Below are 24,505 nucleotides of genomic sequence, written 5' to 3'. Positions count from 1 at the left end.
CGGCGGTGTTAGGGTCAGTCAGCTCCTCCCGCGGTTGCGGTTGCAGGATAAGCCAGATCCCCCCGCATCGGCGGGTGTGGTGTCCCTCCCCCGCTCCGCGGGGATGAGCTGGACGGATTCCCCTCCCCCACTTGTGTGGGGATGAGCTGGGTTAATTCCCCTCCCCCGTTTCGGCGGTGGTGAGCTGGGCAGAGTGTCCCTTCGTGGGTGTAATTCTCTAAGTGCTGAGTCCTGCGGATGGAGCTTTGATATCGACATACTGAGGAGTTTCCGGCAGCACATGACCACATATAGGGAGGCAAAAGTTTGCTCTCTATCTCCACCTGCTGGTAGATGGACACAACCCACCAGTCTATGGATTGATCAGCTATGATTAATGGAAAGAAAATTATCAGGTATGATTATACATAATTTTACCTTTCTTGGCAAAGAACAGAGGAAGGCGGAGCTATGGGAAAACTCCACCCAAGGGCAAGCTGATTTGCTATTCATGTGGAAAGGAGGGACATGTATCTAAATGGTGTAAGGAAACACAAAACACTCCCTCTAGCTCACCTAAGCCAATGGAACAAAAGAATTTTCCAAGCAGGACATGTACAAAAGACAATGATAAACATAAGAGCTTTCTAATGGTAGAAAAATCTTTGACTATGGTAAATAATAATTCAAATGAAAGTACTTGGATTTTGGATTCGGGGAGCACATGCCATTTAACCAATTGTAAGGATTTCTTTCAGGAAGTGAGTCCAGAAGAAGGAATTCTTCATACTGCAAACGCAGGGACTACTCAGATCCAAGCAAAAGGCATTGGATTCTTAAAATGCAAAGTGTCTAATGAAGTTAAAGAAATTCCTGTAAGTGATGTCTTGTATATTCCCCAAGCAGTTTGCAATATGCTTAGTGTATCTACATTAGATAAGAAGGGATTTGCGATTCATTTTGAAAACAGTAAGTGCACAATCTCTAAAAATGATGAAGTGTATGCTGAAGCTTTTATGCATAATGATGTTTATAAACTGAGCATTTCAGGTGAAGCCTCACATATGGCGCAAGTAAGGAAGAATGATGGTAAATGTAGTCTGGAAATCTGGCACCGCCGCCTGGGACATCGTGATTTTAAGGTGATCCAGGATCTTCACAGTGGGCAACTTGCCACAGGCATTCAGATAAGTGCAGATGCTGGTAAAATGGAGAAATGCATAGACTGTGTTACTCAAAAAGGTGTGAGACCCTCATTTCCTGCATACACAGGAAATAGGAGTAATAAAGTACTGGACTTAATACACAGTGACTTATGTGGACCGTTTAATATCCCATCATTGGGAAATAACAGATTTGTGCTAATATTCTTGGATGATTTCTCTAGATATTGTGTGGCCTATTTGCTGAAAGAAAAAAGTCAAGTCACAGACATGCTGAAGAAATACGTAGCCATGGTGAGCAATAAATTTGAAAGAAAACCAAAGGTTCTTCAGACCGACAATGGTGGTGAGTTCACTTCACAAAACATGCGCACATTTCTAGAACAAGAAGGCATTCAGCATATCACAACAGTAGCTTATACACCAGAGCAAAATTCTGTTGCAGAGAGAAAATTTAGGTCACTTGTGGAAATGACCAGGTGTATGCTGTCAGATAGCAATCTCCCTAAAAGACTATGGGGGGAAGCCATTCTCACAGCAGTGTACCTACAAAACAGAATGCCAACTAAAGGCGCTGAGCGCACACCACATGAGACGTGGCATGGTAGGAAGCCAAACCTGTCACACATAAGAACATTTGGAAGTACAGCATATGCTCATGTACCAAAGCAAAGAAGGCATAAGCTGGATTCCACAGCAGAAAGGGGCATTTTAGTTGGCTATGCTCCAGGACACAAAGGATATAGAATTTTGAATCTGAAAACTGGCATTGTTGGCATAAGACATGTTACATATTTTGATGAAAACAAAAGGGTTGATAAAGGCTGGATTATCCCAGATGAGCCTTATCATCCAGAATATGAAACTAGAACCATAATAGACATGCCAGTGTATATAAATGCCATACCAAGGCAGATGTCTGAAAGCAACTCATCTGTATCTAACGAGGAACAGGCAGAGGAAGCAGACACAGAAAGGATCATTGCAGGAGACAGTACAGTTGGAGAAGGGGAATCAATTGGAGAAGGACTCTCAGATTTAGAGGATGCGGAAAGGTCAGACCAACCTGTTGTCAGACGCTCATCCAGGGAAAACAAAGGTGTTCCACCCCCAAGACTGTCTTACCTAACAAAGTCAGCAGAAGCTCAAGAGCCCTTAACATGGGATGAGATTGAGAAAATGCCAGCAGAAGAAGCTGCTGAATGGCGTAAAGCTGCACAAGAAGAAATTGATGCATTGGATAAAAATAAAACTTGGATTCTTACAAAATTACCTCCTGGCAAGAAAGCTATAGGATGCAAATGGGTATTCAAGTTAAAAAGGAATGCACAAGGAAAAGTGGAAAGGTATAAAGCCAGATTAGTCGCAAAGGGATATCTTCAAAAATATGGAGAAGATTTTGATGAAGTGTTTGCACCTGTAGTGAAACACACGACAATTAGAACACTTCTGAGCATTGCAGTCTCAAAAGGCATGCAAGTCAACCACATTGATGTGAAAACAGCATTTCTTCATGGAGATATAACTGAAGACTTGTACATGGAACAGCCAACAGGTTTCATAAATACAAAACAAAGACAGCTAGTGTGTAAATTAAACAAAGGTCTTTATGGATTAAAGCAAAGTGCAAAATGTTGGAATGACAAATTGCATGAAATATTGACAAATTTAGGATTTAAGCAAGGTGAAGCAGATAAATGCTTGTACACTAGGTGCAGAAATGGACAATATGCATACATTTTAGCTTTTGTTGATGATCTGCTCATTGCAAGCGAAAGTGAGCAAGAGTACAAGGACATTGTAAAATATTTAAACCTGAATGTTGAGATAAAAGAACTTGGTAATGTGTCATACTATCTTGGTATAGAAATTGAGAAACAAAATGATGGTTCTTATCTTCTAAGCCAGAAGCAGAAAATAAATGAGCTTATTGAAAGTTTAGGTATGCAAGATGCCCAAGTTGTAAGCACTCCCATGATCACTGATTTTCTGAAGGATGAAACAGTAAGAGAACCTTTACCAGATAACATCCAATATAGATCAGCCATAGGTAAGCTTTTATATCTGACTACCACATACAGGGCTGATATAGCAAATGCAGTAGGAATTTTGAGCAGAAGGGTCAGCTCACCTACCAAATCAGATTGGACTGCAGTTAAAAGGATGGTAAGGTATTTAAAAGGTACCATTGATTGTAAATTAAAGATTTCAGCCAATAGTAGTCCAAAACTAATATGTTACTGTGATTCAGATTGGGCAGGGGATCATTCTGATTATAAATCCACAAGTGGATATGTGTTTATGTATGGAAATGTACAAATTTCTTGGGCCAGTCATAAACAAAGTATTGTGAGTCTGTCTTCTACAGAAGCTGAATATGTGGCTGTAACAGAAGCATGCAGAGAACTGATGTGGATTGAAAAACTTTTGCTGGATTTTGGAATAGCTGAACAGAGACCAATCCAGATAATGGAAGATAATCAGAGCTGCATCAGACTGTCACAGAATGACAAGGTTCAGTCACGCACCAAGCACATCGCAACGAAATATCACAACGTGCGAGAGCTGGCGAAAGAAGGGGTCATCAGTCTACACTATTGTCACACCAGTGAGATGACAGCTGACATCATGACCAAACCGTTACCCAGAGAACATTTTGTGAATCTGCGAATAAAGCTTGGACTTTGTATGAATTAATAATTGCATGACAGTTATGCATGAGAAGGGGTTTGTTGGAATAATGTATTGTATTTTACATGCATTGTCTGTCACCAATTTTTCTCTGTGATTACTCTGTGACCTCTGATGTGAATTTCCTAGAGAGGTCACACCCATGCAACTTCCTGTGGGGGTCAGGCACAGCACATGGAGCTCATGATCTCTCCTAAGCTGAGGATCTATGGTGTGAGCATCCATTACCATCTAAGCACATGGAAAGAGCTGATAATCCAAATGTATAGTATTATGTTTATATAAGCCTGTCTGAATATAATCTAACTACAAACTGTGAGTAAACAGATGTTTTGTTACTTCAACTTTAAAGTGACTCAGCAGTGAATTATTCTGGGGTGTATGTGAGAGAGATGAAGAAAAGAAATTAACATTTCTAAAGCTGAAGCTGTGTGTATAAAATCTGCTAATTATTTACTACAAATAATCCAACATGGTCAACGTACCTGTTTCTAGCAGGAGTGGACCAAGATTACTTCGGATCAGTGGGTCCTGGACCTGATCAGAGAAGGTTACTGACTAGAATTCGCTGCTGTGAGAGACACGTTTTTTGGAGTCCTGATGCGGCACTGCCGTCAAACGGGCGGCGGTAAACGAAACCTTGCAGGTGTTGCTGAAGTTCGGAGCAGTGGTTCCGGTTCCTCCCGCCGAATGCGGCTGCGGTCGCTACTCCATCTATTTTGTGGTGCCTAGAAAAGGCAGGTCGTTCAGACCTATCCTCGACTTACGCAGAGTCAACGAGGCCTTAGGAGTGCGACACTTCCGCATGGAAACTCTGTGCTCTGTCATTGCGGTGGTACAGCCAGGAGAGTTTCTCGCGTCTCTGGACCTCAAGGAAGCGTATTTGCATATTCCCATCTGGCCGCCGCATCAGCGGTTTCTCTGGTTTGCGGTATTGAACCAACATTTCCAGTTTCACGCCTTGCCTTTCGGCCTGGCAACTGCCCCTCGGACTTTTTCCAAGGTGATGGTAGTGGTGGCTGCCTTTCTCAGGCGAGAGGGTATCAGAGTTCACCTTTATCTCGACGACTGGCTCATCAAAGCGGATTCAGCAGACGAAAGCCGACTTGCCACATCCAGAGTTGTTACAGTTCTTCATATTCTTTGCTGGGTAGTCATCATGCCCAAAAGTCACCTGACCCCATCTCAGTCTCTCGAGTATTTGGGGGTCCGGTTCGACACGGCTTCGGGGTTCGTTTTTCTTCCCGACAACAGGCGTCTCAAGCTTCAGAATCAGGTCCGCCTGCTCCTGCGGATACTTCGCCCTCGAGCTGGGGACTTTGTTCAGCTCCTGGGATCGATGACGGCCACCATAGAGGTGGTTCCCTGTGCGAGAGCTCGCATGAGGCTGCTGCAGCTTGCTCTTCTTCAGCAATGGTCTCCGATTTCCCAGGAATACCAACGCAGACTAAGGTAGCTTCCTGCGGCCCAGCGCAGTATGGATTGGTGACTTTCCGACAGCATGCTGTGGCAGGGGATGCCACTGGCTCTTCCGTTTTGGTGTCTGGTGATAATGGATGCCAGGCTTTCGGGCTGGGGAGCTCATTGCTGGGGACACTATGCTCAGGGTCTGTGGTCCACCGCGGAAGTGGGATGGTCCATCAATCGCTTGGAACGGAGAGCGATATTCCAGGCTCTTCTGGCCTTCCACAGGACGCTGAAGGGTCTTCCTGTCCGAGTTCTGTCGGACAACACAACAGCAGTGGCCTACATCAATCGCCAGGCCGGCACTCAGTGCAGGGCCCTGACTGCGGAGGCGTCTCAAATCTGCGACTGGGCCGAGTGCCACCTAGAGCTGCTGTCCGCGGCTCACATAGCCGGTCAGATCAACGTACAAGCCGATTTTCTCAGCAGACATCAAATCGACCCGGCAGAATGGGAACCGGCGGGGGAAGTTTTTCTTCAGATTTGTGCCAAATGGGGGACTCCAGACTTGGACCTCATGGCATCAAGCGTAAACACCAAAGTCCCTCGCTTTTTCAGCAGAAGGAGAGATCCTCGCTTGGCGGGGTTGGATGCCCTTGCTCAACCTTGGCCCTCGCACCTCCTGTATGTGTTCCCTCCTTGGCCGTTGATCGGGCGAGTGCTACTTCGGATTCGCCTGCACCGAGGATTGGTGATTCTCACCGCCCCGGATTTGCCAAGGCATCCGTGGTACGCGATCTCCGGCGGATGCTGGTGGACCCGCCTCTTCCTTTGCCTCGGGTTCCGAACTTGTTAGTTCAGGGTCCGGTGACTATGGAAGATCCTTGCCACTTTGGTCTTACGGCTTGGCTCTTGAGAGGGCGCAATTGAGGGACAAGGGCTATTCTCATAAGGTTATTGCCACGCTCTTGCAGGCTTGCATGCGGTCTACCTCTGTGACTTATGCTCGGATCTGGCACACTTTTGAGGCGTGGTGTACTCCAAAGTCTATCTTGCCGACTATGGCGACAGTCTCGCTTTTGCTGGACTTTTTGCAGGACGGGCTACAAAAGGGCCTGGCCTACAATTTCCTTCGAGTTCAGGTGGCAGCGTTGGCCTGCTTCTGGGGGAAAGTCTCCGGTTTGTCCCTTGCTGCTCATCCTGATATTGTCCGATTTCTCAGAGGGGCGCTTCGTCTCCGTCCTCCTTTGCGGTCGCCCTGTCCGGCCTGGAACCTGGGACTCGTGTTGAAGGCACTCCAGCGATCTCCGTTTGAACCTCTTAAACGGGCTTCTGAGAAGGATGTGACTCTCAAGACAGTTTTTTTTTTAGTGGCAATGACGTCGGCAAGAAGAATGTCTGAGCTTCAAGCTCTTTCCTGTCGGGATCCTTTTCTACAGTTCTTGGAATCTGGGGTAACTGTTGGTACAGTGCCTTCCTTTCTGCCTAAGGTGGTTTCAGCTTTTCACCTGAACCAGCCCATTTTTCTTCCTTCCTTCCTTTTGTAAGGAGGAGTTTCCGGACTCCTTTGGGCAATTGTGCCTTTTGGATGTCCGCAGAGCTCTGTGGCAGTATCTGCAGATGTCTAATGAGTTTAGGAATTCTGATCATTCATTTGTTCTGTTGGCAGGTCCCCGACGGGGGTTTCCGGCGTCTAAGGCCACTATAGCCCAAGGCCCTCTGTAGCTACTGTACGTTACTGGCCTCAGCATCAGCATTTTTTTCATTTTGCGATCCTGGGCCAACACTTCCAATTCTGGGTGATGCCCTTTGGCCTGGCCACAGTGCCTTGGACCTTTTCCAAGGTCATGGTGGTGGTGGCAGCCTTTCTCTGGAGAGGGGGGGGGGGTCGCACGAGGAGAGCTTGTGAGCAACGGACCGGGTGGTCAACCTTCTGCGCTCACTCAATTGGGTAGTCAATCTGGAGAAGAATCACTTGTCTCCATCGCAGTGCCTCAAATATCTGGGAGTGACTTTCAGTACTCGGACAGAAATGGTGTCCTTGCTGCCAGCTAGGCGGCTGCGTTTTTGCAGTCAGGTGGAGCACCTGCCGAGTCTGGCCACTCCTTGAGCATTGGACTGCACGCAGGTCTTAGGCTCCATGGCTGCAATTTTGGATGTGGTCCCTTGGGTGCGGAGCCATATGCGGCCCCTGCAGTTGTGCCTCCTCAATTGTTGCTCTCTTTTGGGAGACTACCTGATCCGACTGCCCTGGTCAGCTCAGGCCTAGTTTGTGATGCAGTAGTGGCTTTGCCTGGCTCATCTGGAGCAGGAGGGGGTTCCTCTGGTAACTCCAAGTTGGGTGGTAGTCACTTCAAATGTCAGCCTTTCGGACTGGGGAGCTCATTGTCTGGACAAGATGGCTCAGGGGAAGCATCCTGGTTGATCAACCAGCTGGAGCTTCGAGTGTTTTCGCCTGGATCTTCAGGAGTTCTTATTGGTCCTTCAGCCATATGAGTGTTTTCCGACAATGCCACGGCGGTGGCTTATGTCAACAGACAAGGGGGTACCAAGAGTGCTCCTCTGGTGAGGGAAGCTGCCATGCTTTTCTGCTGGGCGGAGGCCCACCTGACCCTGCTGGCGGCGGCGCACATAGTCCGCCTGGACAATCACAGAGCCCGCTATCTCAGCTTCCCCGGAGAGCTCCCACTCCCCAGGGTCCAACAAAACCCAGCTTTCTCACGATCATGGCCAGGTGTGGGGGCTTCCGACGCTTGACCTCATGGCATGGAAGTCCAACGTGACGGTGCTTCTTCAGCAGGGGCAAGGAATAGGGGTCGGAAAGCATTGATGCTGTTCTTTAACTCTGACCTGTTGCTCAGCTGCTTTACGTCTTCCCACCGTGGTCCGCATTGCGAGACACCCGGTTCCGATGATTCTGATTGTGCCCGATTGGCTCAGACGCCCATGGTATGCAGATCTGGTCAGACTTCAAATCAACAGTCCTTTTTGTTTGTTGCCAGTGAGGGGCCTTCTAGTGTTGGGTCCCATTCTCAGGCAGGATCCCTCTCCCTTTGTTCTTTCATCTTGGCTATTGAGAGGGCGCACCTGAGGAGGAAGGGTTACCCAGAGAGAGTAATTACCACCATGTTGCAGGCGCGAAAGCAGTCCACTTCTACAGCTTACGCGCATGTCTGGCAGACCTTCGAGTCCTGGTGCTCTGAGGCAGGACTTTGTGCTGAGTCGGCTTCAGTGGCAACCATTCTGAATTTTTTCTGCAGGATGGACTGGTCAAGCGCCTTTCCAAGAGTTCTTTGAAGGTTTAGCTGGTGGAATTAGCCTGCTTCAGGGTCGCGTGGGAAATGTCTCATTGGAGGCCCATCTGGATGTTGTTCATTTCCTTCGGGGGAGAACCACTTGTACCCTCCTCGTCAGACGTTCTCTCTATCTTCACCTGCTGGTAGGGGGACATAACCTACAAGTCTCTGGATTAACTGTTGGGACTAATGGAAAGAAAATTAACAGGTAAGAACTAATGTTTCAGTTGCACTGCCCAACAATATTTGTACAAGCATGGAACCCCCCAGCCCCTCCCGTTCTTTAGGCATATACAAAACCTTGCGAGATATTCTGGGAGGCCTTCTATTCCGAAGGAATGAAAAGCTCTTCTTTTGTCAGAACTTCAGCATATAAGCCGATTCCATAATAGGCAAACTCATGAAAAAATGGCATTGCCCTAAGCGTTACATCAAATAAAGGCAACCTTGAGCCTTGAAAAAATACAAAAATTGGGGCAATATATTAATTTTGCATGTAGCTATACGGCTCACCCATGACAGCTTCAACCTCTGTTGTCTATATCCTGATCCAGCACTCTAGTAAGAGGTCATAATTTAGAGAAACCAATTTACCCTCTTCTATGCCAGTTGTAACACCTAAATATTTTATAGACTTTAGTAGCCAAGACAAATGGGAACATACTTTTGATACCTGCTTTTCAGTCCGGAGCCAACGAAACGTCCATTGCCAATGACTTGCTCCAATATATTTTATACCTGAAGACGGCACTATAGTTTTGATTTTGTGCATCAAATTTGGTAAGGATATGTGAGGATTGCTAAGGTTAAAAATTACATCATCCTGAAATGTTATCTTATTCTTGATCCTCCATCCAAATTCCCTGCACATCCCTTCCTTGGCCCTGTTCAACAAACAGCTTAATAGACAATCGGCATTCCTGTCTCGTACCCCATAGTAGTTGAAAGACATCTGTATATTCCCCATTCACCCAAATATGGGCTTTTGGAGATTTATATAAAGCTTGAACACCCTGTAAAATTTTTCTCCCATTCCCACCCTCTGCAGTGTAGCAAATAAAAATGGCCCTTCAATTCTGTTGAATGCTTTTTCTGCATCAATTGAGAGCATCATTGTTGGTGCCATGCCCCTCCTATCTATCTGGATTAAGTAGTTTCTGAATTTTGTCACTAACCTGTTGTTTATAGATAGGTATTGTTTCTTTTTAGTTATATAGCTAATCATTGTATATATCTTAATCATTGCATATATCTTAATCTTTGTAGATTTTAGCAGCTCTAATAGAGGGCTCATTTACCTAATACGAATCCAAAAGAATCAACAGTAATTCCTTGTCTTCAAGCAGATGAAGCCATTACGTATGGGTTGTGTCCATCAACCAGCAGGGGGAGATAGAGAGCACTCAACTTTTCACAGTGCCTCATGGCCAGCTAGCTCCACTGCCTCTTCAGTATTCTCTATCTCCCCAAGCAGGGTGGCCGCAGCTTCTTCGAGCTCCATCAGAATTCTGCCTGGGGGTGGCTCCTGGTTTGCCAATTGTTAGCCGGGGTGTTCGAGGCTATAGCAGCTTCACTTTGAAGGCACATAGGTCAGCCCTTTCCCTGCCTTACCCATGCCCCCATGGATGTGGACATATTAGCTTGCTTTTCCCTGTCCTTTCTCACTCAGTGGATGCAGGCACATTGGTTCACCTTTCCCTGCCTTTCCCACTTATCTGAGCCTCCAGAGTGTTTTTATTTACCTCTTTTGCCTCTGCTTTCCTCACAGCGTTAAAAAAAAAAAAATTAAAGTCGCATCACGCTTTAGTGCAGCGATCTTGGAAAAGAGGTTTTTTTCTTGAGATTCTTCTGCAGGACCGGAGCTGTGATACTCGGTCTAGTGAGGTAAGAGTGTTTTCTGACTCCTCCGGGGTGGGCCCGCGATCAGGACGTTTTTGGCGTGAACCGCCATTTTTGAATTTTACCGCCGTTTTCGGCGATGGCTGTGGAGACTGTAAAGCGCTGTTCTAAATGTGGCAAGCGCAAATCAGCAGCGGGGCTCTGTAATTCGTGCTGTACAGACGGTAGAGCCAGCCCGAGCATGGCGAGCAGTGATCTTTTGCGCTCTGAGCTGGCAGCGGATGCCATTTTGGATTTTCCACATGGCGCAGCCTCCGTTGCGACGGAGAGCCCTGAATCCGGGGGGGGGGGGGGGGGATCCTCTGAGTGAGGCTAATAATAGAGCTGATAGCCCGGGGCAGGATCCGGGCGGTCAGGGAGCGGTTTTCTCCCCTGATTTTGTTTTAATGCTGCATAGGGCATACATGCTTAAAAGAGCTCTTCCACAAGGATCTTTGGACCCTCTGCCTGCCCCCCCCCCCGGTGGAGCCTGGCCTTTTGGAGTTGGCTTTGCCTGTTTCTTATCCTCCTGATAAACGCAGGAGGGCTAATTCCCCTTCTGAGTGTGGCGAGAGTCATCTAGCTACAGCCAGAGTGGTTTCAGTCCTTCAATCTCTGGGCTGGGTCGTCAATATGGCCAAATGTTACCTGACCCCCTCGCAATCTCTAGAATATTTGGGGGCCAGGTTCGACACAGCCTCAGGCTATGTGTTTCTTCCCGAGCAAAGGCAGTGCAAGCTTCAGAATCAGGTCCGTCTGCTCCTGAGGATGCCCCGCCCGCGAGCTTGGGACATTGCCCAGCTGTTGGGAACGATGACGGCCACCTTGGAAGTGGTGCCATGGGCGAGAGCGCACCTGAGACCTCTACAGTATTCTCTACTTCATCGATGGTCTCCAGTATCTCAGGATTATCAGTGCAGACTTTCTTGGCTCCCTGCGGCCCGCCTCAGTATGGAGTGGTGGCTCTCGGACAGCATGTTGCGGCGGGGAATGCTGCTGGCACTCCCCGATTGGTGCCTAGTGGTGACAGATGCCAGCCTGAAGGGCTGGGGTGCACATTGCCAGGGGAAGCATGCCCAGGGTCTGTGGACGCCCGACGAGTCGGAGTGGTCTATCAACCACTTGGAGTTGAAAGCGGTGTTTCTGGCTCTTCTGGCCTTTCAAGTGACCCTGGAAGGATTGGCTGTCCGAGTGATGTTGGACAACACGACACAGTGGCCTACATAAATCGAAAAGGCGGCACTCAGTGCAGAGCTCTAGCCGCGTAGGCCGAACAAATTTGCCACTGGGCTGAGCTGCATCTACAGTCCCTGTCAGCAGCTCACATTGCAGGTCAGAGCAATGTGCAAGCCGACTATCTAAGCAGGCATCAGATCGATCCAGCGGAGTGGGAACTAGCAGACGATGTATTCCTGCAAATATGTGCCAAATGGGGCAAGCCAGTGATGGATCTTATGGCGACCAGTTCCAATGCCAAAGTCCCGTGCTTCTTCAGCAGACGGAGGGATCCTCGCTCTGCCGGGTTGGATGCCTTGGCTCAACCCTGGCCCCTGGGCTTGCTGTATGTCTTCCCTCCGTGGCCCTTGATAGGGCGAGTGCTCCTGCGGATTCTGCTGCATCCAGGAGAAGTGGTGCTCATCGCCCCGGATTGGCCCAGGAGGCCTTGGTATGCGGACCTCCGACAGATGCTGTTGGAGGCTCCCTTTCCCGTTACCTCTGGTTCCGCACCTGTTGTCACAGGATCCGGTGGCCATGGAGGACGCCTGCCGCTTTGGTCTTATGGCATGGCGATTGAGAGGGCGCAATTGAGAGATAAAGGCTACTCAAATAATGTAATTTCCACTCTCCTGCAGTCCCGTAAGTGCTCCACTTCTGTGGCTTATGCCAGGATTTGGCGCCAGTTTGAAGTTTGGTGTGTTTCAAGAGCGCTTTCTCCGTTGCGGGCTCCTGTCTTGCCGATTCTGGATTTTTTGCAGGATAGTGTACACAAAGGCTTGGCCTATAATTCCCTGCGGGTGCAAGTGGCAGCGTTGGCCTCCCTGCGTGGCAAGGTTGAAGGCGTGTCCTTAGCTGCTCATCCAGATGTGGCACGGTTTCTTAGAGGGGTGCTTCGGCTCTGTCCTCCCGTGCGGGCACCTTGTCCAGCTTGGAACCTGGGGTTAGTATTGAAGGCCCTTCAGGGGGCTCCCTTTGAACCGCTTCGGCATGCTTCAGAGAAAGATTTGACACTGAAGGCCGTCTTTTTAGTGGCCATTACCTCGGCGAGACGGGTGTCAGAGCTCCAGGCGCTGTCCTGTAGAGACCCTTTTCTGCAATTCTCAGAGTCAGGGGTCACGGTTCGGACCGTGCCTTCTTCATGCCTAAGGTGGTTTCAGCGTTTCACCTAAACCAGCCTGTTTTTCTTCCCTCCTTTGTTGAGGAGGAGTTTCCAGATTCATTTGGGCAGTTGCACCTTTTGGATGTGCGCAGGACTCTGTTGCAGTATTTGTGAATTACAAATTCTTTCAGGACCTCTGATCATTTTTTTGTGCTGTTTGCAGGTCCTCGCAGAGGGTCTTCAGCGTCTAAAGCCACTATTGGCCGTTGGCTTAAGAAGCTATCTTTTCAGCATATCTGCTGTCTGGCCGAGCTCCGCCTGAAGCCTTTAAGGCACGTTCCACAAGAGCGATTTCCTCTTCCTGGGCGGAAACTGGAGCACTATCTTTTCATGAGATTTGCAGTGCTGCAGCATGGGCTTCTAAGCTCTCTTTCGCCCGACATTACAGGCTGGATGTGGGGATGTGGCTGCCAGGAGGGATGCGCGTTTTGGAGCACAGGTGCTAGCGCGTGGTGTGGCTTGTTCCCACCCTATTTAGGGATTGCTTTGTTACATCCCATACGTAATGGCTTCATCTGCTTGATGACAAGGAAGGGAAAATTAGGTTCTTACCATGATAATTTTCTTTCCTTTAGTCATAGCGGATGAAGCCATGAGCCCTCCCTGTATGGTTGTCTGTATTGCAGTGATTCTGATTTTAGGTGCTGTTCTTGTTTCCTGAAGTTATATTCCTTCCTTGGGGAGTCGGAAAACAGTCTTCAGGATTCTTGTTACAGTTATAGGAGGATGAGTTCATGTTTTGGGAGGATGAGTTTATTCCCTCCAGGAGGATGCAAGTACTCCCTCCGTAAATACAAAGTGGAGGACGAGTTTATTCCCTCCTTTTTTGAGTTTATGCCCTTGTTAAGGGGCCGTCGTTCGCTGTGAGGAAAGTTCATGTTGTTCCCATTGCGGTTTGCCATACTGCTTTGGAAGCTTCAAATATTGAAGAGGCAGTGGAGCTAGCTGGCCATGAGGCACTGTGAAAAGTTGAGTGCTCTCTATCTCCCCCTGCTGGTTGATGGACACAACCCATACGTAATGGCTTCATCTGCTATGACTAAAGGAAAGAAAATTATCATGGTAAGAACCTAATTTTCCCTTACTGAGTAGTCTGTGTTAGTGAAGCAGGCTAAAAATCCATAGTAGTACATTTGGGACAATTAGATCCAGAACAAGGAGATTCCTTATTTTGGGCAAGATAGCAATTTCCACCATCTACATTGATTCCGCCAGATCCCCTGATGTTAATGTTACATTATTGGACCCAGTATTCCTTTAAATTTTTTTTAAATTTTGGCTGTTGTCCCATGAAATTTACTCTATAATTTACTCTACCATTTATGACCTTAACGCAATACCACTTTGTATTTCTCAATCCAGAAATGGTGATCGCCACTACGGCATACTGTAAGCCACATTGAGCCTGCAAAAAGGTGGGAAAATGTGGGATACAAATACAACAAATAAATCTAGCCTGGTGGGCTTCCTTTTCTTTCAGTTGGCCAATAGTCCATTGTACATCCTATAAATTAGTCGTCTGATTTAAGTGTGCTACCTCCCCCTCCCCCAAGCTGAGCACCCAGCAGTTCTGAAGATACTGCTCAATCTCTATTTCCTCTACATGTAAGTCACTCTTATAGTGCTCCTTATAACATTTAGTAAATTGTTCTTTAATTTCACTTAACTCCTATCTTATTTCCCCATCCAATCCTTAATTTTCAAAATTTGTGTCCCCTCTGAACATTAAGTCTCCTGGCCAAACTCTTTCCTGCTTTATTCCTACCCTCAAAATACTCTTCCTTTTCCAAATTCTTTTGCTGGTCCTCTAGCAACCTCAATTTATCCCTCAACTCTATTTCTCTAGTCTCCCGAACACTGTTGGTCTGCAGCTGCTGATATTAGGTGATCCCCAGCACCACCACCACCTTCATCCCATCCCATAAGATACCCTCTAAAACTTTCTTCAGGAGGGGGGTGGGGGAATCAGGTACCAGGTGCCACTTTGGTCATCAGAGATCTTGGGTCTTCTGAAGTGAGATGCTAAACTTTCTCAGATGATCCCTTTGCTCTCGCTCTGCATCTTTGCTTGAACTGTGAGCTGTTGTAAAGGTTCAGCATTAAAGAAAGAGTAAACAACTTGTCCCAAGTTTCAGCATAGATTTTTTGTATTGGGAGCTATTTCTAGTCATCCGCTTGCCTGTGATTTGGATGCCCACTTGTCTGTCTTATAGTGCAATGGTTTTACTGCAGACTTTTCTGTGTTAGAAGCCATTCTGCCTAGGGAGCGAGACTAACACAAAAAAAATCTCATGTAAACTCCTTTGCTGTAACAGCACTTTTTACTGCATTGGCTCCTGAGTAGTACCTGTGACAACCTGAGGGCTGGCCTGATGCAGGAGACTGGGCTCAAGTTCTGAGCTACACTTCTGTTTCTCAGGATGTCCAGGGCTAGGGCTGCTGTGTGGAGGACACTGAAAGAAAAAAGTCATTTTTCCATGAGAAGTTAGTTCTTAATTCTGCTTATACAGAGGACTTCTGATTTTAATTTTTAACTGATAAAAGCAGATATTAACTCTCTACCACCCCTGCAAAAAAGAAAAAAAAAGTGTAGATAGATAAAAACTAGAAAATAGCACTTCCCCTTATACACCCTCACCTTTTTGCTGGCTTGCCTTGTATCCTCCACAAAGTTGTACTTTTCCTGTGCTAATGACCATTAAGTGATACAAATGTATATATTTGATTCCACTAGAAAAGAATCCAGCAGTAGTACCCAAGTCACAAAAACATCATTAAACAAAGATTTTGTTTTGGTACGTTCAAAAAAGTCCCTAGTTAGCTAGAAAAACAACACCTAAATAAATTTAACATTTTTAAACACTTAGGATTAGAAGCCCTAATTGTATGTTGAATGCAGTTGTGGGGGGCGAGCTGCTGATTGCTATGTGGTGCTTGCTGCACATAGCAAAAGGAGAAATGGCTTTGGACTGATACAAGTGATAGTGCTGTAGTGGAATGTATGGTATGCCGTCTTTCTCCAAAGTATGAAGTGGTGCTGAAACTATTTCTTAATGAGATTGTAACAGAAGTCTTGCCAAAGAATGTCAGAAGTTAACTTGGGGGCCATTTTACAAAGGCACGCTGAAAATGACTTGCAGTGGTGTAGATGCGTGCTTTGGGTGCACGCAGAATCATTTTCAGTGTACCTGTAAAAAAAATGCCTTTTTAAAAATTTTTTGCCGAAAATGGATGTGCAGCAAAATGAAAATTGCCGGGCGTCCATTTTGGGTCTGAGACGTTACCGCCAGCCATTGGCCTAATTCTATAAAAGTTGCAAAAAATTGCATGCTCAGATTTGGGCACGTGCTCAATTTGAACATGCAGTTTTATTGAGTAACGAGCCTTGAAACAACCATCTCGTCACTAAACAACTAGCAGCCCTTCCAGAAAGTTTTGGACATATGCAAAAAGAGTTTCTGCTGTGTCTAGCAGATACAATAATTTTTTAGTGCTGTTTTGCTGATTTAAAATTTTATGTTATATGTTCATAGGGGAAGATTTAAAATAAATTACATTTTTGTCAAATTAAAAAAAATGACACACATAGGCATTAAAACTTTTGCAAGTATTTTTATAGAGCACTATCTTTTTATTGTCATCATGAAGAAAACAGCAGGCATCTAGCGCTCCATTGAAAACCACAATACAGCACTTGAAATAACAAAGCAGCTCCTGGAGTAATGACAAATATATTTTGAAAATAACCCCCCCCCCCCACAGACTCTTGAAAATTCCACCAGACCCCCACAACTCCTCTTAGGTATTCTTCCCCCCCCCCCCCCCTCATCCCCTTACAAGAGAGAATGCAAATCTACTTTGCTATTGTTTTTGACAAACGGAGATGGCTGCTGTAGGGGGACCGGCTTCAACTTTATAGTCATACTGTCTCCTGGACCAGATAAGCTTATCCCATGCCCCCTCATTTATCCTCAAGGAGATAAGAGTTTTCAGTTTTGACACAGTATAAGACATCACAAGAACAAAATATAAGAAAACCACTGGACTGCATTAGGGGCTTATAGCCCATTTAGTTATGTTTAAACAAAAGAGATCTACATTTTTTATTTGGAGTTATGAAACCACTTGCCCCTGAATCATTTTCTGATACTTACTTACAGTGGACTAGATAGGCTCACTTCCACTCCAATCTATTACACCTCCTTGGTTTAACCTACTTGAAGATTCACCACGGAAAGAGGGGAATAGAGAATCCCAGCGCTGGGTTATGGCTGGTGATCGCTGCATACTGTAAGCAGCAGCGGTCGTCAAAACAAAGACGCACTCCAGTCTTAAGGTTGTACTTAAATCCGGAAGATCCCAGGGATCCCGCAGATCTGGCTTTTACACCGTCCCCCGGGACGGATTGACAGTGGTCTGTGATCTCGAGCAATAAGGGTCATGGGCCTTTAACCAGCTATCAAAACTGATGAAACTAGATGGAAGCTAGAGGCAGAAAACCAAAGACAGTTTTGCCTTAGGTATAGTGTTCTAGTCGTTGCTGACTACACCCCCTATAACATAATGTGTTCCCAAACCTTAGCAATTGCAGAGTTTAACCCACAGAGAGCTGGAAAGGAGCTAAAATAGAGGACTTGGCCAAAGAGGGCTCGAGGTTCCAAAAGAGTACTTTTCTGTGTTTTGTGAAATCTATCAGAGAGAGTTAGAGAGTTAAAATGCCAGAAGTGTTTATTGGCATTTTCCTGGGGGAGAAGGGAGGGAAATCTCACTTGCTAAAACCCTTCTGCTTCAGGTGGAGGCACCAGACACCACAGGTACTAGGGACTGATGGAACAGGCCGAGGTGGGCTCCTGCCAGATTGGGCCCCGAATTCAGGGATGCTCCTGCGGGAGGGGGGAGTGTTACATTTTAAAAAGTGCCTGTTAGATTGACCATGTCTGTTCATCTGTCTTTCTATATATAGGTGTTTGGGATGCTGTCCTTGAATAGATTTGAATGAAATTGGTAGGAGAGTCTTCTACCTTGATTCTAGATCTCCTACCAAAATTCATTCATATTCATCCACAGAGATCAGACCTTGTACTTGCTAAGACTAGATGAACAGATATTAGGAGGCCCATGATGAGAAGATGACTGTTACATGGGTGCCACAACCAATGAGCACATGAGTTTTGGAAATGCCTGCAGTACTATCCAGTGGAGATTCCTTTTTGCGTGAGGAAGGAGGGAAGGGATCAGTTGGAAAATGATTGGGGGTGGAGATCAGAAGTTAAATGGTAGGAGTGATTTGGGGAGAGGGGATGGGGAAGGCTTGGGGGGGGGGGAGAAGGTGGTGGTTTGAGAGGAAAGGGAAGGCTGAGGGGGTGATGAAGGAGGACGTTGGAGGAGAAAGGGTGAGAGGAAAGGGAAATGCACCTTTCAGTTATGCTGCTAGTATTAATTTTTCCAAATTTTCTTTCACTTTTTAGCATCATTTTATGGTGAAAGTTATGTTGAGATAAAAGTAGTGGAATCCTTTCTACGGATGACATTTCAGCTGCGGTTTCTTACCAGCAAGCCAAATGGATTACTTTTCCTTGCAGCAGGGCAAGAAGACTATTGCGTGGTGGAACTGCAGTCAGGACTTTTGCAGGTAAAAGAGAGAAGGAGTAAAATGTACACCTTTGAGAAAGCTTTTTCAAAATAGTTGTTGCCTGTATGGATATGTTACAGAAGAAAAACATGCTTTATTATTTGTGTTGCATTTACAATGAAGAAAAGAAGGATCAGTTATACCATACAAAAGATAGAGTACATCTAAAATAAACAATGGTATATCATATATGGAAATACAGGCATCCAAAACAGTGCAAAGTAGCTGAAAGCACAGCATTAGACATTCCCTGGCTGGGTCTCCAAAAGAAGCAGTCATGAAACGGGTCCCCATTGGGAGCCCAGCCTAAGCTTAGAGGAGAATTGAAGTGTTACACAGCAAATGAGAGCTATTGTCTTTATAGATTCAGTGGAACCACATAACAGAAGGCAGCTGAGAAAAAACTGCTAAATCATCTTATTGCATATCTGAAGCTAAGCACCACTTTATTTGCATCAGTACAAGTATAACTATTGCTCTGCTTCCTTTTTTGATATATAATTGTTTGGTAGATATTAAGGACAATAAAAGTTTTATACATTGTTGAATCTACTAAACATGATTTTGTTTTGGGAGGTTTTTTTGACCGATCACATTAAAAAGTGACTGTATGTCAAAACCCCCTAAATATTGTTGATCTTGGTCCTTGTGAGGTCTTTTTCTCCATATGTTTGAAAACTGTTTTGGATGTCTGCATTTCCATATATGATATACCGTTATTTATTTTAGTTGCATTTACAATGTGCTTTTAGCTTCAGAATCACTGAAATGCTTTATTTTAGCATTTCCCTAGTAGAAAGGGATGGGAACAGAGACTTAGGGTTGGAACAATAAGAACAAAAATTAATTTTCAAATTAAAAAGCATGGAACCAAATGGATTAAATGTGAACATAGAATGGCATGAATTTTTTTATGATTGATTTAAATGAAAGTATCAATAAGATGGTTAGACTGTGTCATGTGATTTGTTTCCAATGAAGAGATTGGTTGATTCTGAGCTCAAGTAGTGTCTTATGTAAGCTTGTGGTGTCATTTTGTGTATATGGAAAAGATAAAAAAAATAGAAGTGGTTGAGAAAGCAACATTTTGTAAAAGTAAGGATTTACACCATGAAGAATTAATTTTAGAATAAGCTCATTGGTTGTGAGAATTAAAAAGTGTTTTGTTTTTTTTTAATATTGGAAAAAATGATCTTTTTTAAAATATAAATGAAGTGATAAAAAGTTTTTGCAAGATCAGTGACTGAATTTTTGCAATGACATAGCGACTGTTGTCTTTTTTTCCCTCTCCTCAAAGTCACTTAGAGGATCCCTTTACTAAAGCTCATCACGTGCTAATGGACATTAGTGCAAACTAAATGCTGCGCATCCTATTTTATACCTGTGGGCTATGTGGCATTCACTTTAGTGGAAGGGCTCCTTAGTTACTAGGACATTGTGTGCAGGTTTGTTTTGTTTAATGTAAGCAGTACATCTGGGCCATTCAGCATTTCTTATTTATATTTAAGACCAATCATCGATGAACTGTGCTACATTGCCCATGTGCGATGGTGGGAGGGGACCCTAAGAGGTTAGGGCACTTCAGCTTGGAAAAGAGACGGCTGAGGGGTGGGGGGGATATGATTGAGGTCTACAAAATCCTGAGTAGTGTAGAATGAGGAGTGGTGAATTGATTTTTTTTTTTTACTTTTCAAAAAGTACAAAGACTAGGAGACAGTCAATGAAGTTACATAGAAATACTTTTAAACAAAATAGGAGGAAATATTTTTTCACTCAATGAATAGTTAACCTCTGGAACTCCTTTGCCGGAAGATATAGTAACAGCAGTTAGCGTATCTGGGTATAAAAAAGGTTTGGACAAGTTCCTGGAGAAAAGTCCATAGTCTGCTATTGAGAGAGACATGGGGGAAGCCGCTGCTTGCTCTGTGATTGGTAGCATGAAATGTTGCTACTATTTGGGTTTACAGGATACTGGGATAGATGGACCATTGGTCTCACCCAGTTTAGCTATTCTTATGTTCTTAAGCAGTTCACAGTTTAGATGAAGTTCAGATAAGTTTCCTTCACTGGCAGACAGTTGCACATGAGTAGGAATACACTGAAATGAAGGGCTATTAATTTTCAGTTGTTTTCAAAACTGCAGAACAAAAATGCAATTCTTTAAAAAATGAAAACTCAGCACAAAAACACTGACAAAGTCACATTTTTGCCAATTTTCCTTACTCCTCACTCCATCTCTTACTTTCCCCTGGAGTGTCTTGTGACTTTCTCATCTTTGTGAATGTATATATCATTTTGCACTGCTGGTCCAAGAAAACAAATAAGCAGGCGATTCTCAAGATCCAGCATGGAATAGAAAAAGATGCGAATCGCCAATGGCAATGATGAGAAAAATAGTTTATTCACCACATTATTTAAAATAGGCCCCCCTATCACTTCCTTCTTTTTATTTTTTAGAAGTTCTGCTCTTTTTTATGTGCTGCTCGCTGTAAACAACGGTCTATACAGTCATACGGATATCCCTTCTCGTCAAATCTTCTGACCATTTCCTTTGATCTTAACTCATAAGTAGCCTGTTTAGTACATGGCTTTTTGTGTGTAAGAAGCTGACTATAGGACAGATTAGACTTCAGTGATCTACTATGACAACTTTGATAGTCAAGAAGCTTATTCAAATCTGTTGGTTTTCTTTATATGTCCGTTATAAATGTTCCTCTTTTAAAGCTTATATTAATATCAAGAAATGGTATACAATCTTTACTATGATGCATTTGAAACCTGATATTGGGGTCTAACTGATTCAACCAGCTATAAAATTGTTCCAGTAGTTCTTCTGACCCTTGCCATATAATGAATACATTATCTGTATATCTTTTCCATAATAGTACATGTTTCTTATATATATGTGACTGTAAGAATTTTTTCTTAAAACCATGCCGTGTACAGATTTGCAGCTGAAGAAACCATGGTTGATCCCATCGCTGTTCCTTTTATTTGACATCTAATCTGCCCTATAGCCAGTTTCTTAGACTCAGAAGGCTGTGTACTGAACAGGCTACTTATGAATTAAGATCAAAGGAAATGGTCAGAAGATTTGAAGAGAAGGGATATCCGTATGACTGTATAGAAGAACATTTATAATTTTAACAATAATTATCAAGATATCTTGACAACAGGACAAATATGCCCCACAAACTGAAAAGAACAGCAAAAATTATTCCAACTTAAATATTGCAATCTTACATTGTGAGAAATATTAAACATAATCCAAAAATAAAGAAAACTAGAGGGTAGGAGTAGGGGAGGAGCAATAAGAAAATTACTATGTAAGCCGCATTGAACCTGCTTTGAGTGGGAAAGTGCGGGATACAAGTGTAATAATAATAATATAGCTACAGTAATTTTAAATTAGAAAACACAAATTTGTCAAACATTTCAGCTAAATATTGAAGTGACACTATAAGTCATATTAGATGAAGGAGTGATTGAGACCTAGCATCAAGAAAATTCTTAAATTGGTCATGGTCTGTAAAAATATGTTTGTGCTCCAATTATTACAAAACATTTACATAGAAACTGAAGCAAAAAGCGATCCTCCAAGTTTCACAAGCTGAAGCTTGAGGACCAAAAAAGCCTTCTGCTTCAGCTGTATGGCTCTACAAAGGTCAGGAAATATTGAAGCCATGTGACCCAGAAACCTTATGTATTTATATCAAAAATATAATCTAAAGACCCAGTTTTCATGTGGTTCCAAAGTAAAGGAGACAGTTAAGATGGTTGATGAAATACAGGCTCAGATCCCTATAGAAGTCCAGATAGATCAAAATTATCATGTGTGTGCCCTCCCTTCTATCTCCTTGTTCATCACTTCCATACCAGTCCACATAATATACTCTCTCTAGTGGCGACAGAGAATCTCTTGGGATTTGTAAGACCTCCATCAGAAATGTCTTGAACATGGCAATTGGTATAAAAACTGGAGACTTGGGAAAATTTAAACATATTAGATTAAGACACTGCTCATAGTTCTTCAGAGCTTCAAGTTTCTGATGAGTTACAAGTTTATCCTTATATAATAGAGCTTGACCCTCTTTCATAGTTTTCAATTCTTCCTCAATTTTCTTTACAATAATTCCTTGTTGATCTAAAGTCTCTCCTTATAAATGTCACTTCAGACTGCAACATGTCGTGGCCAACAGTAAATTTATCAAGCCTATTATGCAAAAAATCTTCCAGTTTGTCAGTGGTGTCCCAAACTACCTCCAAATTAACTTTCTCAGGTTTTTCCTTACTCTTTTTGCTGCTCTTATCTCATAGAAAAACATTTCCATGCCTTTAGTTGAGATTTCAGTCTCCGCCTTCACTTTTTGATATAATTAGAGTGCAAAAAGGAGCCAAGTTGTGTTTGCTGGGCTAATCATAGCTCATGAATTCATAATGTCTGTGAATTTAGAACCATATTTAGTTTTGCAGTTTTTATGGCAATAGTTAAGAAAAAAAGGAGAAAGTGGAAATAGCAAGGAAGGTGCCAGAAGAAAGCAGAATTCTTAAACTGCTTTTTGCTTAGTCTGTAGCAAAGAAGGGGAAGGTGGATACAGAGGGATAACTGGGAATGAAATGATTGCAAACTCTATTATTATTATTTATTATTATTTATTGCATTTGTACCCCACATTTTCCCACCTATTTGCAGGCTCATTGTGGCTTACAGAGTGTTGTTATGACAAAGTCATGACAGGATAATGGATACAATCGATGGTAAGTTGAAGATGGATGAGGATTTGGAGAATATGGTGTTAGGATAGTTTAGGAGGTCAATTTGTGTCTTTAAGGGTTCTTTTTGTAGGCTCTATTGAAGAGATGTGTCTTCAGAGATTTGCGAAAGTTACTTAGATTATCCATGGTTTTTAGGGGTGGGGGTAACCCATTCCATATCTGTGTACTTCTATAGGAGAAGGTAGAGGCGTATGCCTGCTTATATTTAAGTCCTTTACAACTGGGGAAATTCAGTGGGCTGATCTCTTGGCATTTCTGGGCGGTAGGTCCACAAGGTTAAACATGTATAGTGGAGCATCTGTGTGGATGATCTTGTGTACGATTGTGCAGATCTTGAATTCGATACGTTCCTTGAGTGGAAGCCAGTGAAGTTTCTCTCTTAAGGGTTTCGCACTTTCGTATTTGGTCTTTCCAAATATGAGTCTGGCTGTGGTATTTTGGGCTGTTTGGAGTTTCTTAATAGTTTGTTCTTTGCAGCCAGCGTACAGAGTATTACAGTAGTCCAGGTGACTAATTACCATAGATTGTACCAAGGTATGGAAAATGTTTCTCGGGAAGAAAGGCTTAACTCTTTTGAGTTTCCACATCGAGTAGAACATATTTTTTGTCGTGTTCTTCACGTGGGTATCGAGAGTGAGGTTTCGGTCGAAGGTAACTCCAAGAATCTTCAGGTTTTCTGATATAGGGAGGGTGCAGTATGGTGTAGTTATAGTAGAGTAATTGTATGTGTTGTATTGTGAAGTGAGTACTAGACATTGAGTTTTAGCTGGAATGAATCTGCCCAGCTATGCATGGTTCTGAAGCTTTGGTTGATCTCGTTGGTGATTTCGTTTAGATTGTGTTTAAACGGGATGTAAATCGTGACATCGTCTGCATATATGTAAGGGTTAAGGTTTTGATCGGCTAATAGTTTGGCTAGAGGTGTCATCATTAGGTTGAAGATGGTTGGTGAGAGGGGGGATCCTTGAGGAACTCCGCATTCTGGTGTCCAAGGAGGTGATCTTTCGGCGTCTGTTATTACTTGGTAGGATCTGGTGGTGAGGAATCCCTCGAACCATTTGAGGACTGGGCCTCCAACTCCGAAGTATTCTAGTATATGAAGTAGTATTCCATGATCCACCATGTCGAAGGCGCTTGACATGTCAAATTGTATACACATATGAGTTTGTCTTGGGCAGACTGGATGGACCATGCAGGTCTTTTTCTGCTGTCATCTACTATGTTACTATGTTTACGAGTATGTTCTTTCCAGTTGCAATTGTTTTTTTTTAATGAGTTCATTGCCGCTACTAGTAAAGTTTCGGTGCTG

At 44.0% G+C, this 24,505-nt stretch overlaps 1 protein-coding gene across 1 annotated transcript in view; it reads left to right on the top strand.

Annotated features, from left to right (window-relative positions):
* Positions 1 to 24,505, top strand: part of LOC115461873 (chondroitin sulfate proteoglycan 4-like) — a 122,248-nt gene that overhangs the window by 11,036 nt on the left and 86,707 nt on the right. Inside the window, exon 2 of the mRNA XM_030191932.1 lies at positions 18,257 to 18,420. Within this exon, the coding sequence (XP_030047792.1) occupies positions 18,257 to 18,420 (164 nt within the window). The remainder of the gene's footprint in view (positions 1 to 18,256; positions 18,421 to 24,505) is intronic.

Source organism: Microcaecilia unicolor, chromosome 2 (genome assembly GCF_901765095.1).
Source record: "Microcaecilia unicolor chromosome 2, aMicUni1.1, whole genome shotgun sequence".
Taxonomy (NCBI): domain Eukaryota; kingdom Metazoa; phylum Chordata; class Amphibia; order Gymnophiona; family Siphonopidae; genus Microcaecilia; species Microcaecilia unicolor.
The sequence above is the reverse complement of the archived record's forward strand: the minus strand, read 5'-3'. Positions and strand labels throughout refer to the sequence as shown.